This window comes from Dipodomys spectabilis, unplaced genomic scaffold (assembly GCF_019054845.1).
Source record: "Dipodomys spectabilis isolate Male_0828 unplaced genomic scaffold, ASM1905484v1 ptg000511l, whole genome shotgun sequence".
Taxonomy (NCBI): Eukaryota; Metazoa; Chordata; class Mammalia; order Rodentia; family Heteromyidae; genus Dipodomys; species Dipodomys spectabilis.
Window position 1 is genome coordinate 1,163,334 of NW_024871188.1, and position 21,771 is coordinate 1,185,104.

At 54.2% G+C, this 21,771-nt stretch overlaps 1 protein-coding gene across 1 annotated transcript; it reads left to right on the forward strand.

The window, feature by feature from the left end:
* Positions 1 to 7,291: 7,291 nt before the first annotated feature.
* LOC122099324 (zinc finger protein 556-like) lies at positions 7,292 to 11,242 on the forward strand. The gene is made up of 3 exons (XM_042669909.1): positions 7,292 to 7,630; positions 8,337 to 8,341; positions 10,240 to 11,242. Exons 1-3 carry the CDS (start codon positions 7,292 to 7,294, stop codon positions 11,240 to 11,242), a joined length of 1,347 nt encoding a protein of 448 aa, XP_042525843.1.
* Positions 11,243 to 21,771: the final 10,529 nt, after the last annotated feature.

Here is a 21,771-nt window from a genome sequence, read left to right on the forward strand (position 1 = left end):
AGGCCCAGCAGCTGTCACTTAGGCCTGAAATACCCAAAGGGAACTGCAGCAGGGCGGGGCCTTTGCTGCTGCTGCCAAGCCCCCAAGTGGGCCTCCCTCTGGCCTAGCATGAAGCCAGGCAAATGCTGGGGAGTTGGGGTGAGCTGGGCACGGCCGAGAACAGCTGCAGGAAGGATGTGTGTCCACCAGCTTGCACGGCTCTGGGACTTAACAATAGTATCCCATCCTCAAACTGCACTAGCTGGGCTATCTTTCTGGATAGGGGCTCTGAGGCCATGGGGCATTGGGGCAACTGGGGAGCAGCTTGCTGGTTTTGCACTACTGTGCACCAACGCTGCCAACACCTTCACCTCTGGTCAGGGAACTGGGTAGGGGCTTGCGTGGCCCTGGGCTTGTTCCCTTAACGTGAACCAAAGGGAACTAGACAAGCTGAGTATCTTGGGTTCTCAGTGATGGGAAGCAGGTTCTCACAGGCCCTTTGTCAGGGTGACCCCAAGGGGCTAGGCTGTGGCCCATGGGTGAAAGCTTCCTTGCCTGGTCTGTGGGAGGCCCTGACTACAAATCCTGGAGAGCTCGGCATGCTGTCTGCCGGGTAGAATGTGGCTAAAAGGTGCTGGTTGTGAGCCTCAAAGCTGCCCTATGCCAGGTGCTGGTGACTCACGTCTGAAATCCCAACTACTCAGGAAACAGACCTGAGGATCACAGTTCAAAGTCGGCATGAACAGAAAAGTCTGTGGGACTCCTCCAGTTAACCACCAAAAAACTGGAAGTGAAGCTGAGGCTCTAATGGTAGAGAACCGAACGTGAGTGAAAAAGAGAAGGGATAGCACCCAGGCACTGAGTTCAAGCCCCTGGACTGGCACCAAAAAAAAGCAAAAGCTACCCAAACCAGTCCAGCAGACCCTGAAGCTGTTCACCTCTACCTTTAACTCCCAGCCCCAGATCAGAGCAAACAGATCTCTGTGGTTTGGGAGCTTCTGTGGTTTGGGGTGCTATTTGTTACAGCAGTTCCAGAGTTGCATGATTTCAACATCCCCCTTTCCCTCCCAGGGATAAGGTCATATCTTGGCTAAGTCCTGGTGCGTCTGTGACTTCCTACGTCTTCTCTGTCCTTACTGCACTTGGAATTCCTTCTCAACCTGAGTCATTACTGAACTCCCTAGAAATTGCCTTGTGAGTTGTGAACAGCACACACCCAGTTCTCAGACTTGTGGTCTGTGTTCAGGCCATCACAACGGCTTCTCAGTATTTGCAGTCCATGTGCCTGCTGTACTGGCTGTGCCCAGCAGGTGACAGTCTCACCCCTCGGCCTCACCTCCCCCTACTCCACATTCCTGGTCTCAGAGGAACTTGGGTAGGGCCCCTGTAAGACCTCTGGAAGATGGCTTTCTCTCCTAGACCAGCCCATTTAAGGAGTTGCAGTCTACACTGCCATCCATTTCGGATCCAGTAGCCACCACAAAAAAGAAGCAGACATCAACTGTAGTGATTTGTTTCACCCAACATAGTGAAAGTATCCACATGTCATTACTGGAAACTGCTAATAAGATATAGATTTCTTTTTCAACCAAAATCTTCAGAATACTTCAATTTAGAAGTCACATTTCAAGGCTTGATGGTAGCCACATGTGGGCAGTAGTTGCTGTATTGGAAAACCAAGAGAACAAACCAAGCATTGTGTTTTGCTTTGTGCTGGTCCTGGGGCTTGAACTAGGGACCTGTCAGGGCACTGTCCTGAGCTTTTTTTTGTTCAAGGCTAGCTCTGTACCACTTAAGCCATAGCTTTTCTGTAATTAACTGAAGACTAAAGCCAGGGGCCGGTGGCTCACGCCTGTAATCCTAGCTACTTAGGAGGCTGAGGTCTGAGGATCACGGTTCAAAGCCAGCCTGGGCAGAAAAGTCTGTGAGACTCATCTCCAATAAACCACTAGAAAACCAGAAGTGGCGCTGTGGCTCAACTGGTAGAGTGCTCACCTTCAGCTAAAGAGCTGAGGGATAGCGTCCAAGCCCAGAGTTCAAGCCCCATGACAGACAAGGAAAAAAAAGTCTACAGGGGGCTGGGGAGGTGGCTCAGTGGTAGAGCGCTTGCCTTGCATGCCTGAGGCCCTGGGTTCGATTCCTCAGCACCACATAAGCAAAAAGAAAAAAAAAGCCGGAAGTGGGGCTGTGGCTCAAGTGGTAGAGCGCTAGCCTTGAGCTGAAGAGCTGAGGGACAGCGCCCAGGCCCAGAGTTCAGGCCCCACGACCGGACCCCCCCCCAAAAAAAAAAAAAAAGTCTACGACTTTAGCTGGGCCCTAGTGGCTCACACCTGTAATCCTAGCTACTCAGGAGGCTGAGATCTAAGATCCCAGTTCAAAGCCAGCCCAGGCATGAGACTCTTATCTCCAATTAACCACCAGAAAACCAGAAGTGGCATTGTGGCTTAAGTGGTAGAGCGCTAGTCTTGAGTTGAACAGCACAGGGACAGCCCAAGCCCAGAATTGAAGAGCCACAACTAGCTGGGCGCCCGTGGCTCACACCTATAATCCTAGCCACTTAGGAGACTGAGATCTGAGGATAGCGGTTCAAAGCCAGCCTGGGCAGGAAAGTCCACTCAGGGCCCAAGTGCTGTCCCTGAGCTCCCCTGCTCAAGTGGTCTTTGAGTGGTTAACTGGAGATAAGAGTCTCACGGTCTTGGTCTTTTCCACACAGGCTGGCTTTGAAGCTCGATCCTCAGATCTCAGCCTTCTGAGTAGCTAGGATTACCGGGGTGAGCCACTGGCGCCTGGCTCTTTTTAATTTTTTAAAAACTGTTTTATTAAGGTGTTGTACAGAGGGATTACCATTTCATTTTTCTCTTTCTCTCTTTCTTTCTGGGTCCAGTTGTGGGACCTAAACTCTGGGCCTGGGCGCTGTCCCTCAGCTCTTCAGCTCAAGGCTAGCACTCTACCACTTGAGCCACAGCGCCACTTCCAGCTTTTTTCTTTTTGCTTATGTGGTGCTGAGGAATCGAACCCAGGGCCTCAGGCATGCAAGGCAAGCGCTCTACCACTGAGCCACCTTCCCAGCCCCTTCCTTCCTTCCTTCCTCCTTCCCTCCCTTCCTTCCTTCCTTCCTTTCTTCCCTCCCTCCCTTCCTCCCTTCCTTCCTTCCTCCCTCTCTCCCTTCCTTCCTTCCTCCCTTCCTTCCTCCCTCCCTCCCTTCCTTCCTTCCTCCCTTCCTCCCTTCCTCCCTTCCTCCCTTCTCCCGCGGTCCTTCCTTCTCCTGCGGCTTGAACTCAGGGCCTGGGCTCTGTCCCTGAGCTGAGCTGCTTTTATTCAAGGCTAGCACTGTACTACTTGAGCCACAGCATCACTCCTTTTTCTGTGTATGTGGTACTGAGGAATCGAACCCGTACCTTCACACACTCTACCACTAAGCCACATTCCCAGCCCCCATTTCATACTTTTCTATTTTCAGACAATGTCACCCCTTTCTGCAAACTAGGGTGGGGCTGGGAGAGCAGGCCAATTGGGCGGAGCTAGAGAACTATCCAATTGGGAGGAGCTAGGGTGGGGCTAGAGAACTGTCCAATTGGGAGGAAGAACTAGGCCAGGGCCGGATGGCAGTCCAATCAGGGGCGCTGCAGTCAGTCTGCCCAATGAGAGCCGAGGCGGGCGCCCGTGCCGGGGTTCCTCCTGCCGTGCTCGCTGGCAGTGGCCGTTGGACCGTCGCGCGACGTCCTCCAGTCTGGAGCAGAGGAGGGAGATGGTGAGCGCGCTGCCGGAGCCCCAGCCCATCCCTGCACCCTGAGACACGGCCGGGGGCAGAGCTGGAGCCCGAGTCCAGCCCGGGGCCATAGCCTTCCAGGGGAGCCCCGAGGGTCGGGGTCGGGGCCGCTAGCCACCCGGCAGGCACTGCCGAAAACCTCAGGGCGTCCTTCAGCAGGAGGCGGACAGGGAGGGCGACAGGCCCACGAAGCACAGGGCCAGCCAGGCCCCGGCGCGGCGCCGGTCCCGGAGCGCAGGGAACAGGTGGCGGGGGGGGGGGGGGGGGTGGACGGTAGAGGGGGGCGCGGGGGAGGGGAAAGGACGTGGGCCCCGGCCCCAGGCCACCCCTGAGTCACCAGCCTGGGGTCGGCCTGGGTCGCAGGCCCAGCCCACCCGCCCTGCCCCACCCACGCCGCCCTTCAGCGGGCCTACTGAGTTACCTAAGCCCTCCCATTTATGGAGTGGTGTTGGGACGATCGGAGAGGAAGTTCCAGTCTGAGTGGGGATGCACCGGGGCTTGGTCTTTGTGGGGTGCATGGGCCGTTCCCCCCCTTAAAAGGCCACCCAGGGACAGACATGCCCCTCATGGGCATCTCTGCAGTCCTGCCGCCGCAGGGCCACACAGGTCACCTTGTGGGCAAGGCCTGCTAATTCCTGACCCGACCTGTGGGGACAGGTGCCCCTATCCTCAAGCTCAAACCGCCTGCAAGAGTCCACTTAGGCGGCTGGGAAGTTGGCTCAGTGATAGAGTACTTGCCTCACATGCATGAGGCCCTGGGTTCGATTCCTCAGGGGATTTTCTTTTTTGCTTGGCAATACTCAGGTTTGAACTTGAGGGTCTCTTGCTTGCTAGGCAGGTGTTGAGACCAAAATAAACTATTTCCATGATCAGGAATATGAGCAAAGAAAAGGAGCAGAAAGGTGAACTCGACAGACCAATAGGTTTTATTCAGGATGAAAACCTGGGGAGGGTGACCAAGTCTACTTCAGCCCTGCGCACCTCCCTTGCCACTAGGGTCCTGATTTTTTTTTTTTGGGGGGGGGGGAGAGCATCCTGTGGCTTGAACTCTTGGTCTGGGCACTGTCTCTGAGCATCTTTGGCTGAAGGCTAGCCTTCTACCACTTGAGTCACAGCACCATTTCCAGGTTTTCTGAGTAGTTTATTGGAGATAAGAGGCTCATGGACTTTCTTGCCTAGGCTGGCTTCCAACTTCAATCCTCAGATCTCAGCCTCCTGAGTAGTTAGGATTACAGGTGTGAGCCACCAGCACCCAGCTCTAGATGAGTGCTTCTAATTCCAGTTATTTTCTGTCATAGAACACCTGAGCCACACCCTCCCAACTCTTTTTGCTTTCCCCTCCCTCCCCCAGACAGGGCCAGCCTCAGACCACAATCCTTGTACCTATACCTACTATGTAGCCAGGATTATAGACATGAGCCACCATGCCCAACTATTGATTGAGATGGGGGTAGGCCTCAAACTAGACTCATTCTAGTCTTCTGAGTGGCTGGGATTACAGGAGTGAGTCACTACCCTTGGCCTGCCTCTTTTATGTGAATGATTTTCAGTCCTCAATTTTGTGAGGATCCGTGGTCCTCTGGGGCTCATGGAGTTCTTGTTAGATTTGGGGCACTTCCAAACTGGCTTGTGACATTGAAAAGAAAGTGAAATCTAATCTGACGTATTGTCAAATCATGACACAGATTTGAAAAATCAGTTCTTCCACTTTGTCCAATAGTACACTATTATGATTTCACGCCATCCTCTAACTACTCTAGTATCTATGTGTAAATTCCTGTGTGCATGTGCGTAGGAATTGAACTAGAATTAACCATTTCAAGAAAATTTAGAGGCTGGGTGTGAGTAGGGCAAAGTTCACTGACCTGGCTTCCATTTCCAGCATCATCAAAAGAAAGAATATTGAGATGACTCCAGCTGCTCTTTCCCTCCAGGCCCTCAAAGGGGGCGGGCATCCAGTTGTTCCACTGAGAAGTACATGTAGGCTCAGAAGTGGGAGGGGCCTCAGTCTGCCTGTGGTGGGTGGGGAGGGCCATAATGTGCATGACCCTGGTGCCCAGGCTCAGGGATTATGCTGTGACCCACAGGGGCTGGAGAAGCAATGGAAACAACTCCTTCAACTATGGGATGTCACTGTGTCCTGGGAGGTGGAACAAGGAAGTCCATTCCTTATTTCCTTTGTTTTTTTCTGCTTGGTGTTGGGGATGGAACCCAGGGCCTTTGCACAGACTAGATAGGCCCCGCCACTGGGGCCCAACCCCAGGCATGGAATCTATTTCTGCAAGGAGGATGGCACTGGGAAAACTTTTTATAATTCGGTTCTATAACTAGAAACAGTATTTTTATAATCACGGGCACCTTCATGGAAAGTTCTGGAGTTCACATAACTTGCTGACAAAGGGGCTTTCTTGCTTCATTCCTCAAGATCAGGAGTGCCTGTATGAGTGAATTTTCCAGGACTGTGGTAGACACATGGTTTTGTGACCGATCAAGTGTGTCCATGTGCTTTGTGGCATGTGTGTGTCTGTGTGTTCAGGTTGCTGAGTACCAGCTCCAAGGCTCACACAGTGGAAAGTGGGGCGCTCTAAGTCTTCGCACCTTCCTGAGCTCTGCTGCTCAACGCTCCCTGACCTGGTGAGGGGGCTGCAGGGGAGCTCGAGACCCCATCTCAAACCAAGAGCTGAGTCTAGTGGTGAATATCTGTCATCTCAGATACAAAGGGAAGCTTCCCACTGGTGATCATGGCCCAGGCAGATGCTTGAGCATTAAAGGAGACCCTGCCTCATAAATAGCCAGGAAGCTGCAGGTGTGGCTCAGCAGTAGAGCACCCACCCACCTGGCAAGCAAGGCCCTGAGTTCAAACCCCAGTGTTGAGAAAAGAAAACCTGGTAGAAATCCTGCCATCCACATAGGTGAGCGTGGAGGACACACAGCCATGTGAAACCCACAGGCAGAGGCAGCGGGGCGATGTGGTCTTCCTGTCCTGTGCACTCTGAAAGAGCCAGTGTCCTGAAGCGATAGAAAATTAGGGGCGCTGGCTGGGGGGTGGGGGAGGCAGGAATGATGCTATGTTTGGCATATGCCAAGGATACAGATCCTAAATGTTCTCTGCCACCTTGCATGCATGAGGCCCTGGGTTCAATTCCTCAGCACCACATAAGCAGAAAAAAGCTCAAGTGGTAGAGTGCTAGCCTTGTGCTGAAGAGCTGAGGGACAGCGCCCAGGCCCAGAGTTCAGGCCCCATGACTGACCAAAAAAAAAAAAAGATAGTGAAGCCCGCAGCCGGTGGCTCACGCCTGTAATCCTAGCTACTCAGAGGGCTGAGATCTCAGGATCACAGTACAAAGCCAGTCCAGGCAGGAAAGTCCGTGAGCCTCTTATCTCCAATAAACCTCTAGAAAACCAGAAGTGGCACTGTGGTTGAAGTGGCAGAGCACTCTCCTTGAGCTGAAGAGCTGAGGGACAGCACCCAGGCCCAGAGTTTAAGACCCACAGCAACAACAATAAAAGCCTAGAAAGCCATCTGGACACAGGAAGAGTAGGATGAGAGAGGAAGAGTCAAGACGGGGCGCTGGGAGATGCCAGGATCTGGTGGGCTCCCCCAAAGAACAGAGTCCAGTCCTCTCCCCGTGGCCTTCCACTCACACTTATGGCTTGCTGCAGGATTCCGTGGCCTTTGAGGATGTGGCCGTGGACTTCAGCCCGAGGGAGTGGGCTCTGCTCACCCCAGCCCAGAGAAGACTCTACAGAGAGGTGGTGCTGGACATCTTTCAGGCTCTGGCCTCCATAGGTAAGGGCAACATGGCATTTCCACGCAGACATTTGGAGAGTAACCACTCCTATGTCTTCATGGGTTATACCTGTGGGCCAGAATATGCGATGGTATGGTTTTTGTCTCAAAGTTCATGAATGGAGAGGGGTGTGGTAGCTCAGACTGCAATCTGAGCTATTTGGAATGTAGAGATTGGGAGGATTGCAGTTCAAGACCAGCTCTGGCGAGTGATAAAGGACTAAAGCAGAGCTGGGGGTGCGAATCCAGTGTTAGAGCTCGGGCCTGTGTATGTGCGAAGAAGGCCCTGCCTTCAATCCTCACCACGACAGACAGATTACTGATTCTAGCTGAAGGATACCTAGATGGGTACAGAGATAAATAGATGGATAAATGATAAACAGGCGGAGATACACAGATTATGGAGGGACAGGTGATAGATTATGGGTAGTCGACTCGGGGTAGGTGGTAGAGATACAGGAGAGACACTTAGATTGATATGTAGATAGGTGATAGATAATTAGAGATGTGGATAAACTTGATAGATGATTGCTGAGACAGATGGAGAGATTAGATATGCGTAAAGAAGACAGAAGTAGAGACAGAGGATTGATAGATGATGGATGAGAGATGATGGAGAGATTAGATAGAGGAAGAGAGCTGCAAGCCTTGCTGTAGACACCTGCCTAGCGAGTAGGAAGCCCTAAATTCGAACCCCAGTACCACACACACACAGCTCTGCTTCCCTCCTTGCCTCCACCTGCTTCCTCTTTCTCCTCCCCTACCCTGGATTGGCCCTGCGCTCTTCAACCCCTGCAGATGCAGTCAGATGCCGGGGCCCTGTCCTGCCTCCCCAGCTCCAGAACCATGAGCCTAGGCAAACTTCTTTACTTTATAAATCACCTCGTCTCGGGCACCCTCTTGAATACCAATAGCAAACTGTCTCAGAGAGACCAGTTGTCTGCTGTCTTGTGATGTTTCTGAGTTCCATTGCAAGTGGGAGTGCTGTTAGTAGTGAGGTCAGGGACAGCACTCCTATGGATGTGCACCAGGCCTGAGTCAGTGTGTCCGTGCTGGTGTCTGTTACCTAAGACCTGTGTGCTTTGTTCTTCCAGGTGACCAGAAGCAACTCGGTTCTCAGCAGGATTTCCTTCCCGAAAAATTATCCAATAAGCAGAAAATAGCAAGGTTCATCAGAAATGATACATGGGCCTGTCTTGTAGGAGAAAATTGGGAAGAGCATTACAGAGGTAAACACAAAAAACAGAGGAGATATTTGAGGTTAGTGGTTCTTAGAAGCAAACAGAACTCTCCCAGGAGACAGGCTTGCTTCTATAATGAACTAACTAAAACACACTGGTGGCTCCTGCTTATAATCCCAGCTACTTAGGAAGCTGAGATCTGAGGCTTATGGTTCTAAGCCAGCCTGGGCAGAAAAATCCATGAGACTATTTCCAACTAATAACTCAAATGTTACAAGTGGTAGAGCCGTGAACAAAAACGCTTAGAGCCCGGCGCTGGTGACTCACACCTGTAATCCTAGTGACTCAGGAGGCTGAGATCTGAGGATTGCAGTTCAAAGCCAGCCCAGGCAAGAAAGTCTGTGAGACTCTTATCGCCAATAAACCACCAGAAAACTGGAAGTGGTGCTGTGGATAAAGTGGTAGAGCATTAGCCTTGAGCTAAAGAGCGCAGGGACAGTGCCCAGGCCGAGTTCAGGCCCCATGACCAACAAAAACAAAAAAGCACCATGCTTAGGGGCAGCACCCAGGTCCTGAGTTCAAGCCCTGGTAGCAGTGTGCGTGTGCACAGACACACACACACACACCTAGCTTCAAATTTATTCACAGGTTTCCAGACTTTTTCCTCAGTATGCCTTAGACATTGTGTCTGGAAGATAATTTAGTTGAAAACAGTCATAGGAAGCCACAAATGATTAATGGGTTACTATGGTTAACTTTGCTGTGAAATAATCCAAACCAGACAGACCTCACACACTTATACGGAAAATATAAACTGCTTAGGTATTTCATTCGAAAAGCAAACCCTTAGCAAACGAATTTCCAGTTTGCTTTCTTTTCTTTTGTTCAGTGTTTTGGTGGTCGTGAGGTTTGGATTTAGGGCGCTGCAGTTACTAGGCAGTTGCTCTACCACTTCAGCCTCCCCGGTCAGTTGAGCCCCGCCCCCACCGCTTGAACTCCGCCCTGGCCGCTCGCCACGCCCCTAACGCTTGAGCTGAGCCCGTTGAGCCACGCCCCAACGCTGGAGCTGCTGATCTAACCACGCCCTGTTTTGGCCCCGCCCACAACCGAATTTCCACTTCTCCGCGCGCATAATACTGACGCGCGGGTTCTGTGGGTGCTGTCTCATCCGGAAGACACAGTTTCATGTCCCATTGTATACACTGGCTTCCTATTCAGCCGATTCCATTTTGAAGGATCCTTAATTTGAGGAGGCACAACTGGATGCCGTTTTGATTGCGCGGGAATGGAGCCGGGCCTTGCCTGCCATCCCGGAGGGGCGGTGTGTTCCCCTCGGCCTCACTTCGCATCCCAGCTAGAAAGGCAGCCCCGTTGGGGTTGGAGGCGTGGCTCAGGCGGTAGAGCGCCAGCCAGTGAGCGAGGGCACCGGGTCCCGAGTTCGAGTCCTGGTCTCCTAGCGGAAAAAAAGCGAAGCCCCGGGGAGAGCCCGCGGTGACGCGGCACCGCTGCTGTCGTTGCAGGGTCTCGGTGACGAGGAGCCGGCGCGCCGGGGGCCGCGGGCCAGGCCGGAGGCCGCGCGGGGCGCCGGCCGGGCCGGGGCGGCGCTACGAGTGCGGGCGGTGCGGGAACGTGTTCACGCACCCCTCCTCGCTGCAGCGGCACATCCGCATCCACACGGGCCAGAAGCCGCACAAGTGCGGGGTGTGCGGGAAGGCCTTCAGCCGGCCCTCGTACCTCAGAACCCACGAGAAGACCCACAGCGGGGAGAAGCCGCACGCGTGCGGGGTGTGCGGGAAGGCCTTCCTGCGGCCCTACTCGCTGACGGTGCACGCGCGCGTGCACACCGGGGAGAAGCCCTTCGAGTGCGCGCGCTGCGGGCGGCCCTTCAGCTGCCCCAAGTCGTTCCGCGCGCACGTGCTGGCGCACACGGCGGGGAAGCCGTACCGCTGCGCGCAGTGCGGCAAGGCCTACCGCTGCCCCCGCTCGGCGCGCGTGCACGCCCGCCTGCACGCGGGCGAGCGCCTGCACGAGTGCGCGCGCTGCGGCAAGGCCTACGGCTGGCTCGCCTCGCTCCAGAAGCACGTGCGCGTCCACGACGGGGAGAAGCCCTACTCGTGCACGCGCTGCGGCAAGGCCTTCGGCTGGCCCTCGTCCCTGCACAAGCACGCGCGCGCGCACGCCCGGAAGGCGTGGGCGAGCGGAGCCCGGGCGGGAGCGCGGCCCGTCCGGCCCGCGCCCGCGCCTGCGCAGGCCCGCCAGGAGGCGCGCGCGTGCGCCACGTGCGGGAAAGCCTTCGCCCAGCGCTCGTCGCTGCGGCGGCACACGCGGACGCACGCCCTGGAGCCCCGCGCGGAAGAGTCCGGCCGCCCCGCGTCCGTGCAGGACCGGCTGGGAAGTCACACCGGCCACGAAAGTGGCCCAGACCAGGCCGAGGAGCCGGGCGGCGTGGCGCCCGCCTGGGACCCCCGCCACGCGGGCGGCGGCGGCCCCGGTGAGGACCCCGGCCCCCGGCCTGAAAAGTAGCTAAAGCAAAGACGGCCAGGCGCGGCCTCCGGGGTGGAGCCGCCCGGCGCAGGCCGCGGCGACGGCCCGGGCCCAGGCAAGCCCGAGTGCCCGCGCAGCCCGCGCCCAGAGCCACCCCGCCAGCCCGTCTCCAGCTTGTTTTGGGTTCTGCAAATGGACCTTGAGGTGAGAATAATCGAGGGGCTAACTTTCCCACCTTGAAGTGTCTTGCATGCAGGGTGATCTGAAGTGCTTTCTAATATGCATGTAGTATAGGGTTTGTTGTTGTTGTTCTGTAACAACAGTGGGGTCGTTAAGTGGTGCTGATTCAGTTCTTAGTGGCTTGTGCGTCCAAACAGGATGTCACATCACCTTTATGTCCACTGAGGAAACTACATTCACTGGGGTTTGAACCCAGGCACTTGCTAGACAAGTATTCTACCACTTGACCACGCCCCCGGCGCGTGCACCATATTTCCATCCCCAACAACCTTTTTTTTGGTTAACACTTTTTTTATATATAGGTATATAATCTCTGATAGTTAAGTTTTGGCCGGAAGATTGTAATTGCATTTTGACGACTGGCTCATTAAGAGTTGGCATACATTCGTTAGTACCCATAGGTTGGAGCATCATCGCCTAGGAAGTGTTTCATGTGCTGCTGCTTGCTCTCAGACCTTGCTTGGGGCCAGGCCTTGGGCAGTGTGTGAAATGAGAGATGCCCGGCCTGACAAGTGGCATCTAGTGGAGAGGGTTCTGCTGGGCTGTCCTGTGCTAAGGTTGGTAAAGCTAGGACTACATAACCCAGCATGCCTTCTCTGTGTGGTTCCTTGCTGGAAGTGTACAGAATGGAGCAAGTAATGATTCCTTCATTGAGGCTGCACAGGGAAACGTGGCCGCCTAGATAGGTGACTCCAGGGGCCAATTTCTTGTCCTGACTCCTTAGTCCCACCAAAAAAGAATTCCAGTTCCTTTCAAAAGTGTCTTCAAGCCAAGCCAGGCGCGGATGGCTCAAACCTGTCATCCTAGCTACTCAAGAAGCTGAGATTTGAGGACTGCTCCAAACCAGCCTGGGCAGGAAAGTCCGGAGAAATTCTTATCTCCAATGAATCACCAGAAAACTGGAAGTAGCTTTGTGGCTCAAAGTGGTAGAGCGCTAGCCTTGAGCAAAAGAGCTCAGGAACAGCACCAGGCCCTGAGTTCAAACCCCATGACCACCACCATCAACAAAAAAGTATCTTCAAGCCAGTCATGGGAGCACACACCTGTAATCTCAGCACCTGGGAGGCTGAAGCAGAGCTGGGAGCTTGAGGCCAGTGTGGGCTATACAGTTAGAAGTTGCCACAAAATATTAAAAGCATTTGTGCGATAAGCATCAGCTGCTAGATTTCCATTTGTCTGATACACAGCCCCATTTTCCCTTCCTGGGGTGCCCCAGGCTCAGATATTCAACTTGGATTTCCCAGCATGGCCTGCACTCTCCACCAGGACTGCCCTTCCAGTGACCCCCCTCTCCCTTCTCCTGCTTTATGTCCTGATGGCACCCCCACAGACACAGGAACGTAGCTATGAACCCCCTCAGCCCTGGCTTGTGCCACAATGAGATGAGAGGCCCTTGAACCGCAGCTGCTGTGAGCTCTGTGCACAACGCTGCCACTGTGGCCCTCGGTGCTGCTCAGTGATTGTTTTCATGATGTGCATTTGTAAGAATTTGTTTTTCAGAAATACCTGTTACCTATGTTTTCTAATAAGCTGTCCACATATGCGTCTTGATTTATGAGGTTATATGCCAGTAAGCCCATAACAAATTGAAAATGTTGCAAGTTGAAAGTAAAGACCTAGGGGCTGGGAAGGTGGCTCAGTGGTAGAGTGCTTGACTCACATGCCTGAGGCCCTGGGTTCGATTCCTCAGCACCACATAAACAGAAAAAGCCAGAAGTGGCGCTGTGGTTCAAGTGGTAGAGCGCTAGCCTTGGGCTGAAGAGCTGAGGGACGGCATCCAAGCCCAGAGTTCACACCCCATGAGTGACAAAAAAAAACCCAGCGTGGTAGCTACTTGGGAAGTGAAAACTGGGAGGATCAGTTTGAGAGCAGTGAAACCCTATCTCAAAGAATAGTGGGGATGGTAGTGCAGACTTGTCACCCCAGCTGTTAGGTACAAGGACCATGGTCAAGGCTGACCCCTGGCCAAAAACAAAAAACAACACTACTTCTGGCGTTAGCTATAAACTCCTATTAGGAAAAGTAACTTTAAGAGTGTTGGGAAAGCCAGGCGCCCATAGCTCACGCCTGTCATCCTATCTATTCAGGAGGCTGAGATCTGAGGATCGAGGTTCAAAGCCAGCCCGGGCAGGAAAGACTGTGAGACTCCTATCTCCAATAAAACACCAGAAAACTGGAAGTGGCACTGTAGCTCAAGTGGTAGAGTGCTTGCCTTGAGCTGAAGACTGAGGGACAGTGCCCAAGCCGAGTTTGAGCCCCAGGACCAACCAAAAAAAAAAAACAAAAACACCAATTTACAGAACCTCTTAATTTCATCAAAAGACAAAACCTGGGGCTGGGAAGGTGGCTAAGTGGTTGAGTGCTTGCCTTGCATGCTTGAGGCCCTGGAAGTGGCTCTGTGGCTCAAGTGGTAGAGTGCCAGCCTTGAGCTGAAGAGCTGAGGGACAGCGCCCAGGCCCAGAGTTCAAGCCCCACGACTAACCAAAAAAAAAGACCTATGAATCATGGGCTCAGAAAAAATATAAGAAATATAAGCGAAAGGCACAGAGAACCTATTCAATAAAATAAGAAAAAACTTCCCCAATCTTGAGGAAGAGAGGGTCATCTAGGTTTGGGAGGCTTATAGAACACCAAACAGGCCCTTCCTGGGAGAACAGAACAAAAAGGGCTGGGGGTGTGAGGCTCTGAGTTCAGAACCCAGTACAGCTGGGAGTGGGGGCAGGGAGACGACTGGGTGCTGATGGCTCACGCCTGTAGTCCTAGCTACTGAGGAGGCTGAAGTCTGAGGATCACAGTTCAACGCAGTGGGGCAGAAAGTCTATGAGACTCTTTATCTCAAATTAAGCACCAAAAAGCCAGAAGTAGAGTTGTGGCTCAAGTGGCAGAATACCAGCCTTGAGCAAAAATGCTCAAGGATAGTACCCAGGGTTCAGTGCTCAGGTTCAAGGGATAGCACTTGAACTTGAGTTCAAGCCCCAGAATCACGCCCCCCTCCCACACACACACAAAGGGAAAAAATGGTCAATATCATATGAATAATAAATTATTCTCCTAAGGAGTCATGTACAAAATAAATGGAGGGATATGCCTGAAGGTATTCCCACACAGATGTGGGGAATGTGTTCTCTGCTAAGGGCCATGTGGATTTTATTACACCACTCACAAGCCATCAAAATGAGCAGTACAAGCAGACAGGCTGCAGACGCTCAATGAGAAAGACACACCAAAGGATTTCATGGGCTTAAATACAATCTATGGTCTAGATAATCCATTCCCCATGCCTGGCATAAATAAGCTTTCTCTCCAGTCATTGGTGGCTCATACCTGTAATCCTTGCTACTAGGAAAGCAAAGCAGAGATCTGAGGATCATGGTTCAAAGCCAGCCCAGACAGGAAAGTCCATGAGACTCTTACCTACAATGAACTTACACGTGCACATACAAACTCAGGACATGGAACTGTGGCTCAAATGGTAGAGTGCTAGCCTGAACACAAAATGCACAAGGAGAGTTACTAGGTTGAGTTCAAACCCCAAGAGCAACAAAAGTAAAAATTAAAAATAGCCAAGTACTGGTGGCTTTTGCCTGTCATGCTAGCCACTCAGGAGGCTGAGATCTGAGGATCATGGTTCAAAGCCAGCCCAGACAGGAAAGTCCATGAGACTTTTATCTCCAATTAACCACTCAAGGGGCTGGGAAGGTGGCTTAGTGGTGGAATGCTTGCCTAGCATGCATGAAGGCCTGGGTTTGATTCCTCAGTACCACATACATAGAAAAAGCCAGAAGTGGTGCTGTGGCTCAAATGGTAGAGTGCTAGCCTTGAGCAAAAGCAGCTCAGGGACAGTGCCCAGACCCTGAGTTCAAGCCCCAGGACTGGGAAAAAAAACCCTCAAAAACCAGAAGTGGGGCTGTGGCTCAAAAGTACTAGAACGCTAGCCTTGAGCAAGAACTTAGGGACAGCACCCAGGCCCTGAGTTCAACTTCCATGAACAACAAAAATACTCCACATCTTTGTACAACTTTCACCCCCCCCACCCATGTGCCAGGAACCCAGGGCCTCAGACACACTCAGCTGAGCCACCCTCAGTGCCACGGGGTGCCCTCAGAACTTCTCTTTGGCGTGGGTTTTCATATGGGCACGCAGGGACACCAGATACCCAGGGGCTTTCCCGCGCTTCTGGCACTCGTAGGGCTTTGTGCAACGGTGGGATCTCTCGTGATGCAGCTGAAGGTTTTCCCACACTGCCGGCACGCGTGGGCTGGTGTTCCGAGTGTGTTGCTGTGTGGCTTCGCAGGGACGAGGGGTAGCAGAAGGCCTTGCCACAGTCCTGACAGCCGTCGGGCCTGTCCTCATGGTGGATCCTTGTACGTTCGCGGAGGGAGGAGTAGCAGCTGAAGGCTTTCCCACAGTGCACACACGTGTGGGGCTTCTTGCCCGTGTGCACCCTCACGTGGCCTCGGAACCAGGAGCAGCAGCCTAGGGTTCTCCCGCAGTGCTCGCACCAGGAGCGTGTCTCCCCACGGTGGGTTCTCACGTGGTCGTGGAAGTAGGAAGGACAGCTGAAGGCTTTCCCACACTCGGTGCACACGTACGGCTTCGCCGTGTGTGTGTGTGCGTGGGTGCACACGCTCATGTCATCTCAGGATAGGAACTGAAACGCTTTCCCGCATGTGCCACACGCGTGGGTTTTCTTCTGGAGATGAGGGACAGATTTTCCCACGTCTCTTCCATTCCAAAAAATTTCTTTTTTTACTGGGATTCTGTCCATCTACCTTAGACACCCTCCTCTGGGGCTCAGGGGTACAGGGGTTTGTGATGCTGTCCTTCACCTGAGTGGGTGAACAGGCCCCACCACATCCCTCACATCGATTGGGGTTGTGCCCCACGACAGATTTTTGTTCATGAGCGCAGGCTCTCCCACACCTATTGGGCTCGTGGGGTGTGCCCATAGGGGCTCCCCTCCCCCAGCTCAAGGCTCCCCGTGCGGCTCTTCATTCCCTTCACAATGGCTGTCCACGGGAGGACTGTGGACAAAAGGGGAAGCCTGAGATGAACGTCGTTAACAGTACAAAAGTGATACAGATAGAGTGGCTCATACCTATAATCCCAGCTACTTGGGAAGCAAAGATTAGAAGGATCATGGTTCAAGGTTAGCCCAGGCCAAGTTAGCAAAACCCCATTTCAATCAAAATGCCAGACATTGTGGGTCACACCTGTGATGCCAGCTACATGAAGGATCTAGCTCCAACACCAGCCCTGGGCAAAAAAAAACTCATGAGACTTCATCTAAAAAATAACAAGTGAGGCACCTGGTGGCTCATGCCTGTAATTCTAACTACTCAGGAAGCTGAGATAGGAGGATCAAAGTCCAAACCTAGAGCGGGGAAGCAAAGTGTCTGTGAGACTCTTTATCTCCAATGAACCACCAAAAAGCTAAAAGTGGAGCTGTGGTACAAGTGATAGAGCACCAGCCTTGAGGGCAAATGCTCAGGGACAGCGCCCCTGAGATCATGCCCCAGTGCTTGCACACACATAATACATTGCAAATGATGTAAAAATAAACGCTTTACTGGGGGAGCCAGAAGCAACGTGGAGTCCGGCTGGTTTCCCTGACTGGCTGTAGTCTCAGGGGCGAGTGTGAATCCGCTCACCACTTTAGGGATCCCGGCCTCTGATGGGCAGTGTGGACATCACGTGCACCGGAGGCCTTCTGGTGCAGCCTCTGTGAACCCTGCTTGGCAGGGGCTGTGTCCCTTCATCTACAGTGAGTCTAACTCTGCTCGGGGCCCAGCCCACCCCCCAAGGCCGCCAGCTGCTCACCTCCCACGCTGCTGGGCCCCGGCCTGGCCCCAGGCTTGTCCACTCTCCACGTGGGTCCACACAAAGACCCCTCATGGTTTCCGGCGAGTGTTACCATCGCCTCACCGTGGCCGAGTGGGGGCTGCAGCCGTGGCTTCCACCTCGAGAGCGACCCCACTGACCCCCGCGGGAAGACACAGCGCGGGGAAGGAGAGGCAGCCCCGGCCCCCACCCCGGCTAGCCTGGCCCCCAGATGCAGGCGGGGGGAGTGGCTCAGGGGTACCGCGACTGCCTGACACGTGTGCGAGGCAGTTTACCCGCAGTTCTGCAGGTGAACAAAAGAGAAAACGCAGGAAATGGAACCACAGAGCGACAGTTTCCGTTCAACACCCCGACCACTTACAGTCAGGCACTGTTCTGTGTGGGCCACGCCCCCTCACTGAGGCCACGCCCCAATCCAGTGCCACGCCCCCAGCAGTCGAGCCAAAGTTCCTCCTTGGCCACGGCCTGTCATGTTAGCCACGCCCCACGGTGTTGGCCACGCCCTCTACTGAATGAGCCACGCCCCTAAGGCCTTGAAGAAAGGACACGGAGCAAGCTCAGAGCTAGAAAAGCTTTGGAGCCTCAGCTATGGAGGATTCTCTCAATAATACGGACAAAGGATAAAATACTTATTTCTCAAGAAATACTTCCACAGCCAAAGGGCTTGGCTTGCTATGCCTGAGGCCCTGGGTTCGATTCCTCAGCACCACATAAGCAAAAAGCCGGAAGTGGCGCTATGGCTCAGGTGGTAGAGCGCTAGCCTTGAGCTGAAGAGCTGAGGGACAGCGCCCAGGCCCAGAGTTCAGGCCCCACGACTGGACCCAAAAAAAAAAAAAATACTTCCACAGCCAGGCAAGGGGATCCCTGCATGGGCTGAAAGAGGCATCAGCAGCTGCTGGCCAGCACCTGTGGCTCATGTCTGGAATAATCGTAGCTTCTCAGGGGGCTGAGGACTCTGAGGACCATGGTTGAAAGCCAGCCCAGGCAGGAAAGTCCACGAGACTCTTTGATCTCCAATTAACTCACACAAAAAAAATAGAGCTGTGGCTCATGGGGTAGCGTGGGACACACAGGCAGCAAAGATGGCCCTGAGAGGAAGTTGAATGGGCAGAGCCCAATTTGTTTACCTCCAGTGCATAAACAGTTCAGTGCATAAACAGCTCGTGGAAGCTTAGGTGCATGATAGGGTGTGACCTTTACTGTGATTGGTTGGTTCCATTTCCTCCCCTCCCACGAAGTCTTTTGCTTTAAAAAGGGCTTGCTGTGTGGTAATAAACGAGTTCCAGCTGGACTTGACTCCCAGCTGTGTCTGATTGTCTCCCGGGCTAAGGGAGGCTGGGGAACAGGGGAGCAGCTCACTGCTGCACTTACCTTTCCTCAGACCTGTCCGTCTTTTGTCGGAGGGACAAAGACCTGACAGGGTAGAGTGCAAGCCTTGAGTGAGCAAGAATACAAGGCCTGGAGTTCTAGTATCAGCACAAAATAAACACACAAAAGACTGGTGAGCCGGGTGCAGGTGGATGGCTCACACCTGTCATCCTAGCTACTCAGGGGATTGAGATCTGAGAATTTCGGTTCAAAGCCATTCCTGACAGGAAAACTGGTGAGACTGTTCTTTCCAATTAATCACCAGAAAACTGGAAGTGACATATGGCTCAAAGTTGTAGAGCACTAGCCTTGAGCAAAAAAAAAGTCGGGGGCAGCACCCAGGCCCTGAGTTCAAGCCCTATGGCTGACCAAAAAAAAAAGGACTGGTGACCAAGTAAAACCAAATACCAATGATCCATGAAGTCTGTGTCCTGAGGGAACTTCTGACTCCATGAGGGTTAAGATGGTGATTTGAAAAAAGGCAACACTGTTCAAATCTATTCTGACTTCTTGGCCTGAGGAAGAAAGTCCAGGACACAGCCAGGGAAGGAAAAAAAGGAGGCTGCTTACCCACAGCAGCCAGGTTCCTGCAGGTGCCCAGCACCAACCACCTCCCAGCACTGTGCCTCTGAGCTGCGTCCAGACAGGCACACTCTTCGGGGGGTGAACATCACTGCCACGTCCTCAAAGACCACAAGGTCCTGCAGCAATGCTACAGACTGTGTCATCCCAATGCCGTGTCCCCCCACGCAGCAAGAGGACAAAAGCCACACAGCACCACTGGTGACAGAAAGGGCTTTGGAGGCCTGACACAGCAACAAGATCCACCCTTCTGACACAGGACACTGAAGCTGCTACTCAGGTGGCTGAGCAGAAACTGAGACATGGCCCACTCTAAAGTTACTGTTTGCCAGGCAAAGTCTCAAGACAGAGACTTGAAGGAGAGAGCTAACCAGGACAGGACAAAGTCCATATATGACACTCTGAGTTCCAACTAACCAGCAAGAAGCTAGATGTGGACGTGTAGCTCAAATGGTACAGCATTAGCTGTGAGTGGAAAAAAAAAAAAAAAGCCAAGTGAGAGAATGAGGCGCTGACTTCAAGCCCCAGTACACACACACACACACACACACACACACACACACACACACACACTCATTTATGTTGCTTGAAAGCTGAGACTTGAGAAAACACTGTGATTGGGATAGACAGATGGCAGCGTGGCACAGCTGGCATGTGCTCCTGTTCAGTTTACTCCTGGAAAAGGATAAAGGACTCCTCTCACCCCACCTCGGCGCTCTGCATGAGGAGGACCCCCCTCTACCCACCTGCATCCCTCCCTTGGGAGCCCACCACCAAAACGTGATAATCAATTCTTGGGTTCAGCTTGCCTCAGTTTCCCAGAGAGAGTCCCACTAGGCCTGTGGATACCCTCTCCTGAGAACAAGCTGGCGCTAGGACCACTGTTGTGAGTCACCCCATTTCTTCCCCCGGCTCTTTCTCGTCTCTATCGCTCCCCGAGGAAGAGAATGGTTCCTTCCCAGGTCTCAGGTACTTGCTGACCCAGTGGCAGAGGGTTCAAACTCTCCACTAACCAATTAATCCTCCCTCCCCTTCTCTCCTCTCCTCTCTTTCCTTCCTCTCCTTCGTTCCCTCTCCTCCTTCTTTTATATTTTTTGTGCTTTGAGACAGAGTACCTCCTGTGCAGCTCAGGATGGACTGGAACGTTTCATTCTCCTACCTCCTGCCTCCTGAGTGCTGGGACTACAGGCCTGCACCACCCCACCCGGCTCAGCAATCCTTTTTAAGCGTTTCCTTACTAAGTTTGTTATATTTCACACAAGCAGGGCCCAGAAACCCAGTCCCCTGTTTCTCAACCCATCATTCCTCAGAACCTGTCCACCCACTGGTGCCCTAAATCTGAGCCAACACAAAAATGAACAGACACCCCCCTTTTGCTGCCAGATGGATAATTTTCTATCAGGCTCCCCCCAGATTAGCCCTCCTCCCTTCAGATCCCTGCGTGTGTACCCCAGAGACCCTCTCGCTTGATTTTGGAGACCTGTGGAGACCCCAGTGCTGTGCAGGCAAAAGTCTTTTTGAACAAGGTCTAAGTACACATTTGATTATCACAGGAATCAGGCCTGGCGTGGCCCGTTTACGGTCCGAGCCACTACAGCCCTGGGCAACCCCCAAGCTCTCCCCCTGCTGCCCAGAGTCCTCCAACGGGGCCCCAGCCCGCCCAGGCTGCCGCTGCGAGGCTGCCCCGGACCCTGGGTTCTCCGGACCGTGGACCACGGGTCTCGCGGAGACCCAGGCCCGCTCCCCGCCACGGTCGGCCCAGGCTCGGCGCCCGCCCCGCACTCACCACCCTCCGCCTGCTCTGGGGTGTCCGGGGCCGTGCTCCCCGCGACCCCACGGCCGGCCCTGGCCAGCGCGGGGGCCCGACGGCACCCCCAGCTCGCAGCCAGGCGGGAGGCGCGCGAGATCCCCGCGCAGCGACGCCCCGCCCCGCGCCCTGATTGGACAGGGCTTCGGACGGCGGCGCTCACGGTTGGACTGCGAAGCTAAACCCCCGGAAACTCTGATCGGACAAGCGCCGTGATTGGGCGGTTCTCCAAGAGTTGAACAGCTGGAGCCCATGGGACCGAACCCCGGGACCTCCCGTGTTCCCAGGCCGCTCCTTGCCCGGTGCTCCTTGGCCTGTGCCGGGCCCCCGAGGGGGAAACCTGCCCGCCCCGCAGCCTGAGCAACGAGCGCGCTGGGAACGCGCGTGGCTGACCGCGCCCCCCGCAGCCTGAGTGACGAGCGTGCCTGGCTGACCCCGCCCCCCGCAGCCTGAGTGACGAGCGTGCCTGGCTGACCCCGCCCCCCGCAGCCTGAGTGACGAGCGTGCCTGGCTGACCCCGCCCCCCGCAGCCTGAGTGACGAGCGTGCCTGGCTGACCCCGCCCCCCGCAGCCTGAGTGACGAGCGTGCCTGGCTGACCCCGCCCCCCGCAGCCTGAGTGACGAGCGTGCCTGGCTGACCCCGCCCCCCGCAGCCTGAGTGACGAGCGTGCCTGGCTGACCCCGCCCCCCGCAGCCTGAGTGACGAGCGTGCCTGGCTGACCCCGCCCCC

Excerpts from the sequence above, each read along its gene's own strand:
- LOC122099324 (XM_042669909.1), top strand. The coding sequence starts at position 7,292 with ATGAGAGAGGAAGAGTCAAGACGGGGCGCTGGGAGATGCCAGGATCTG.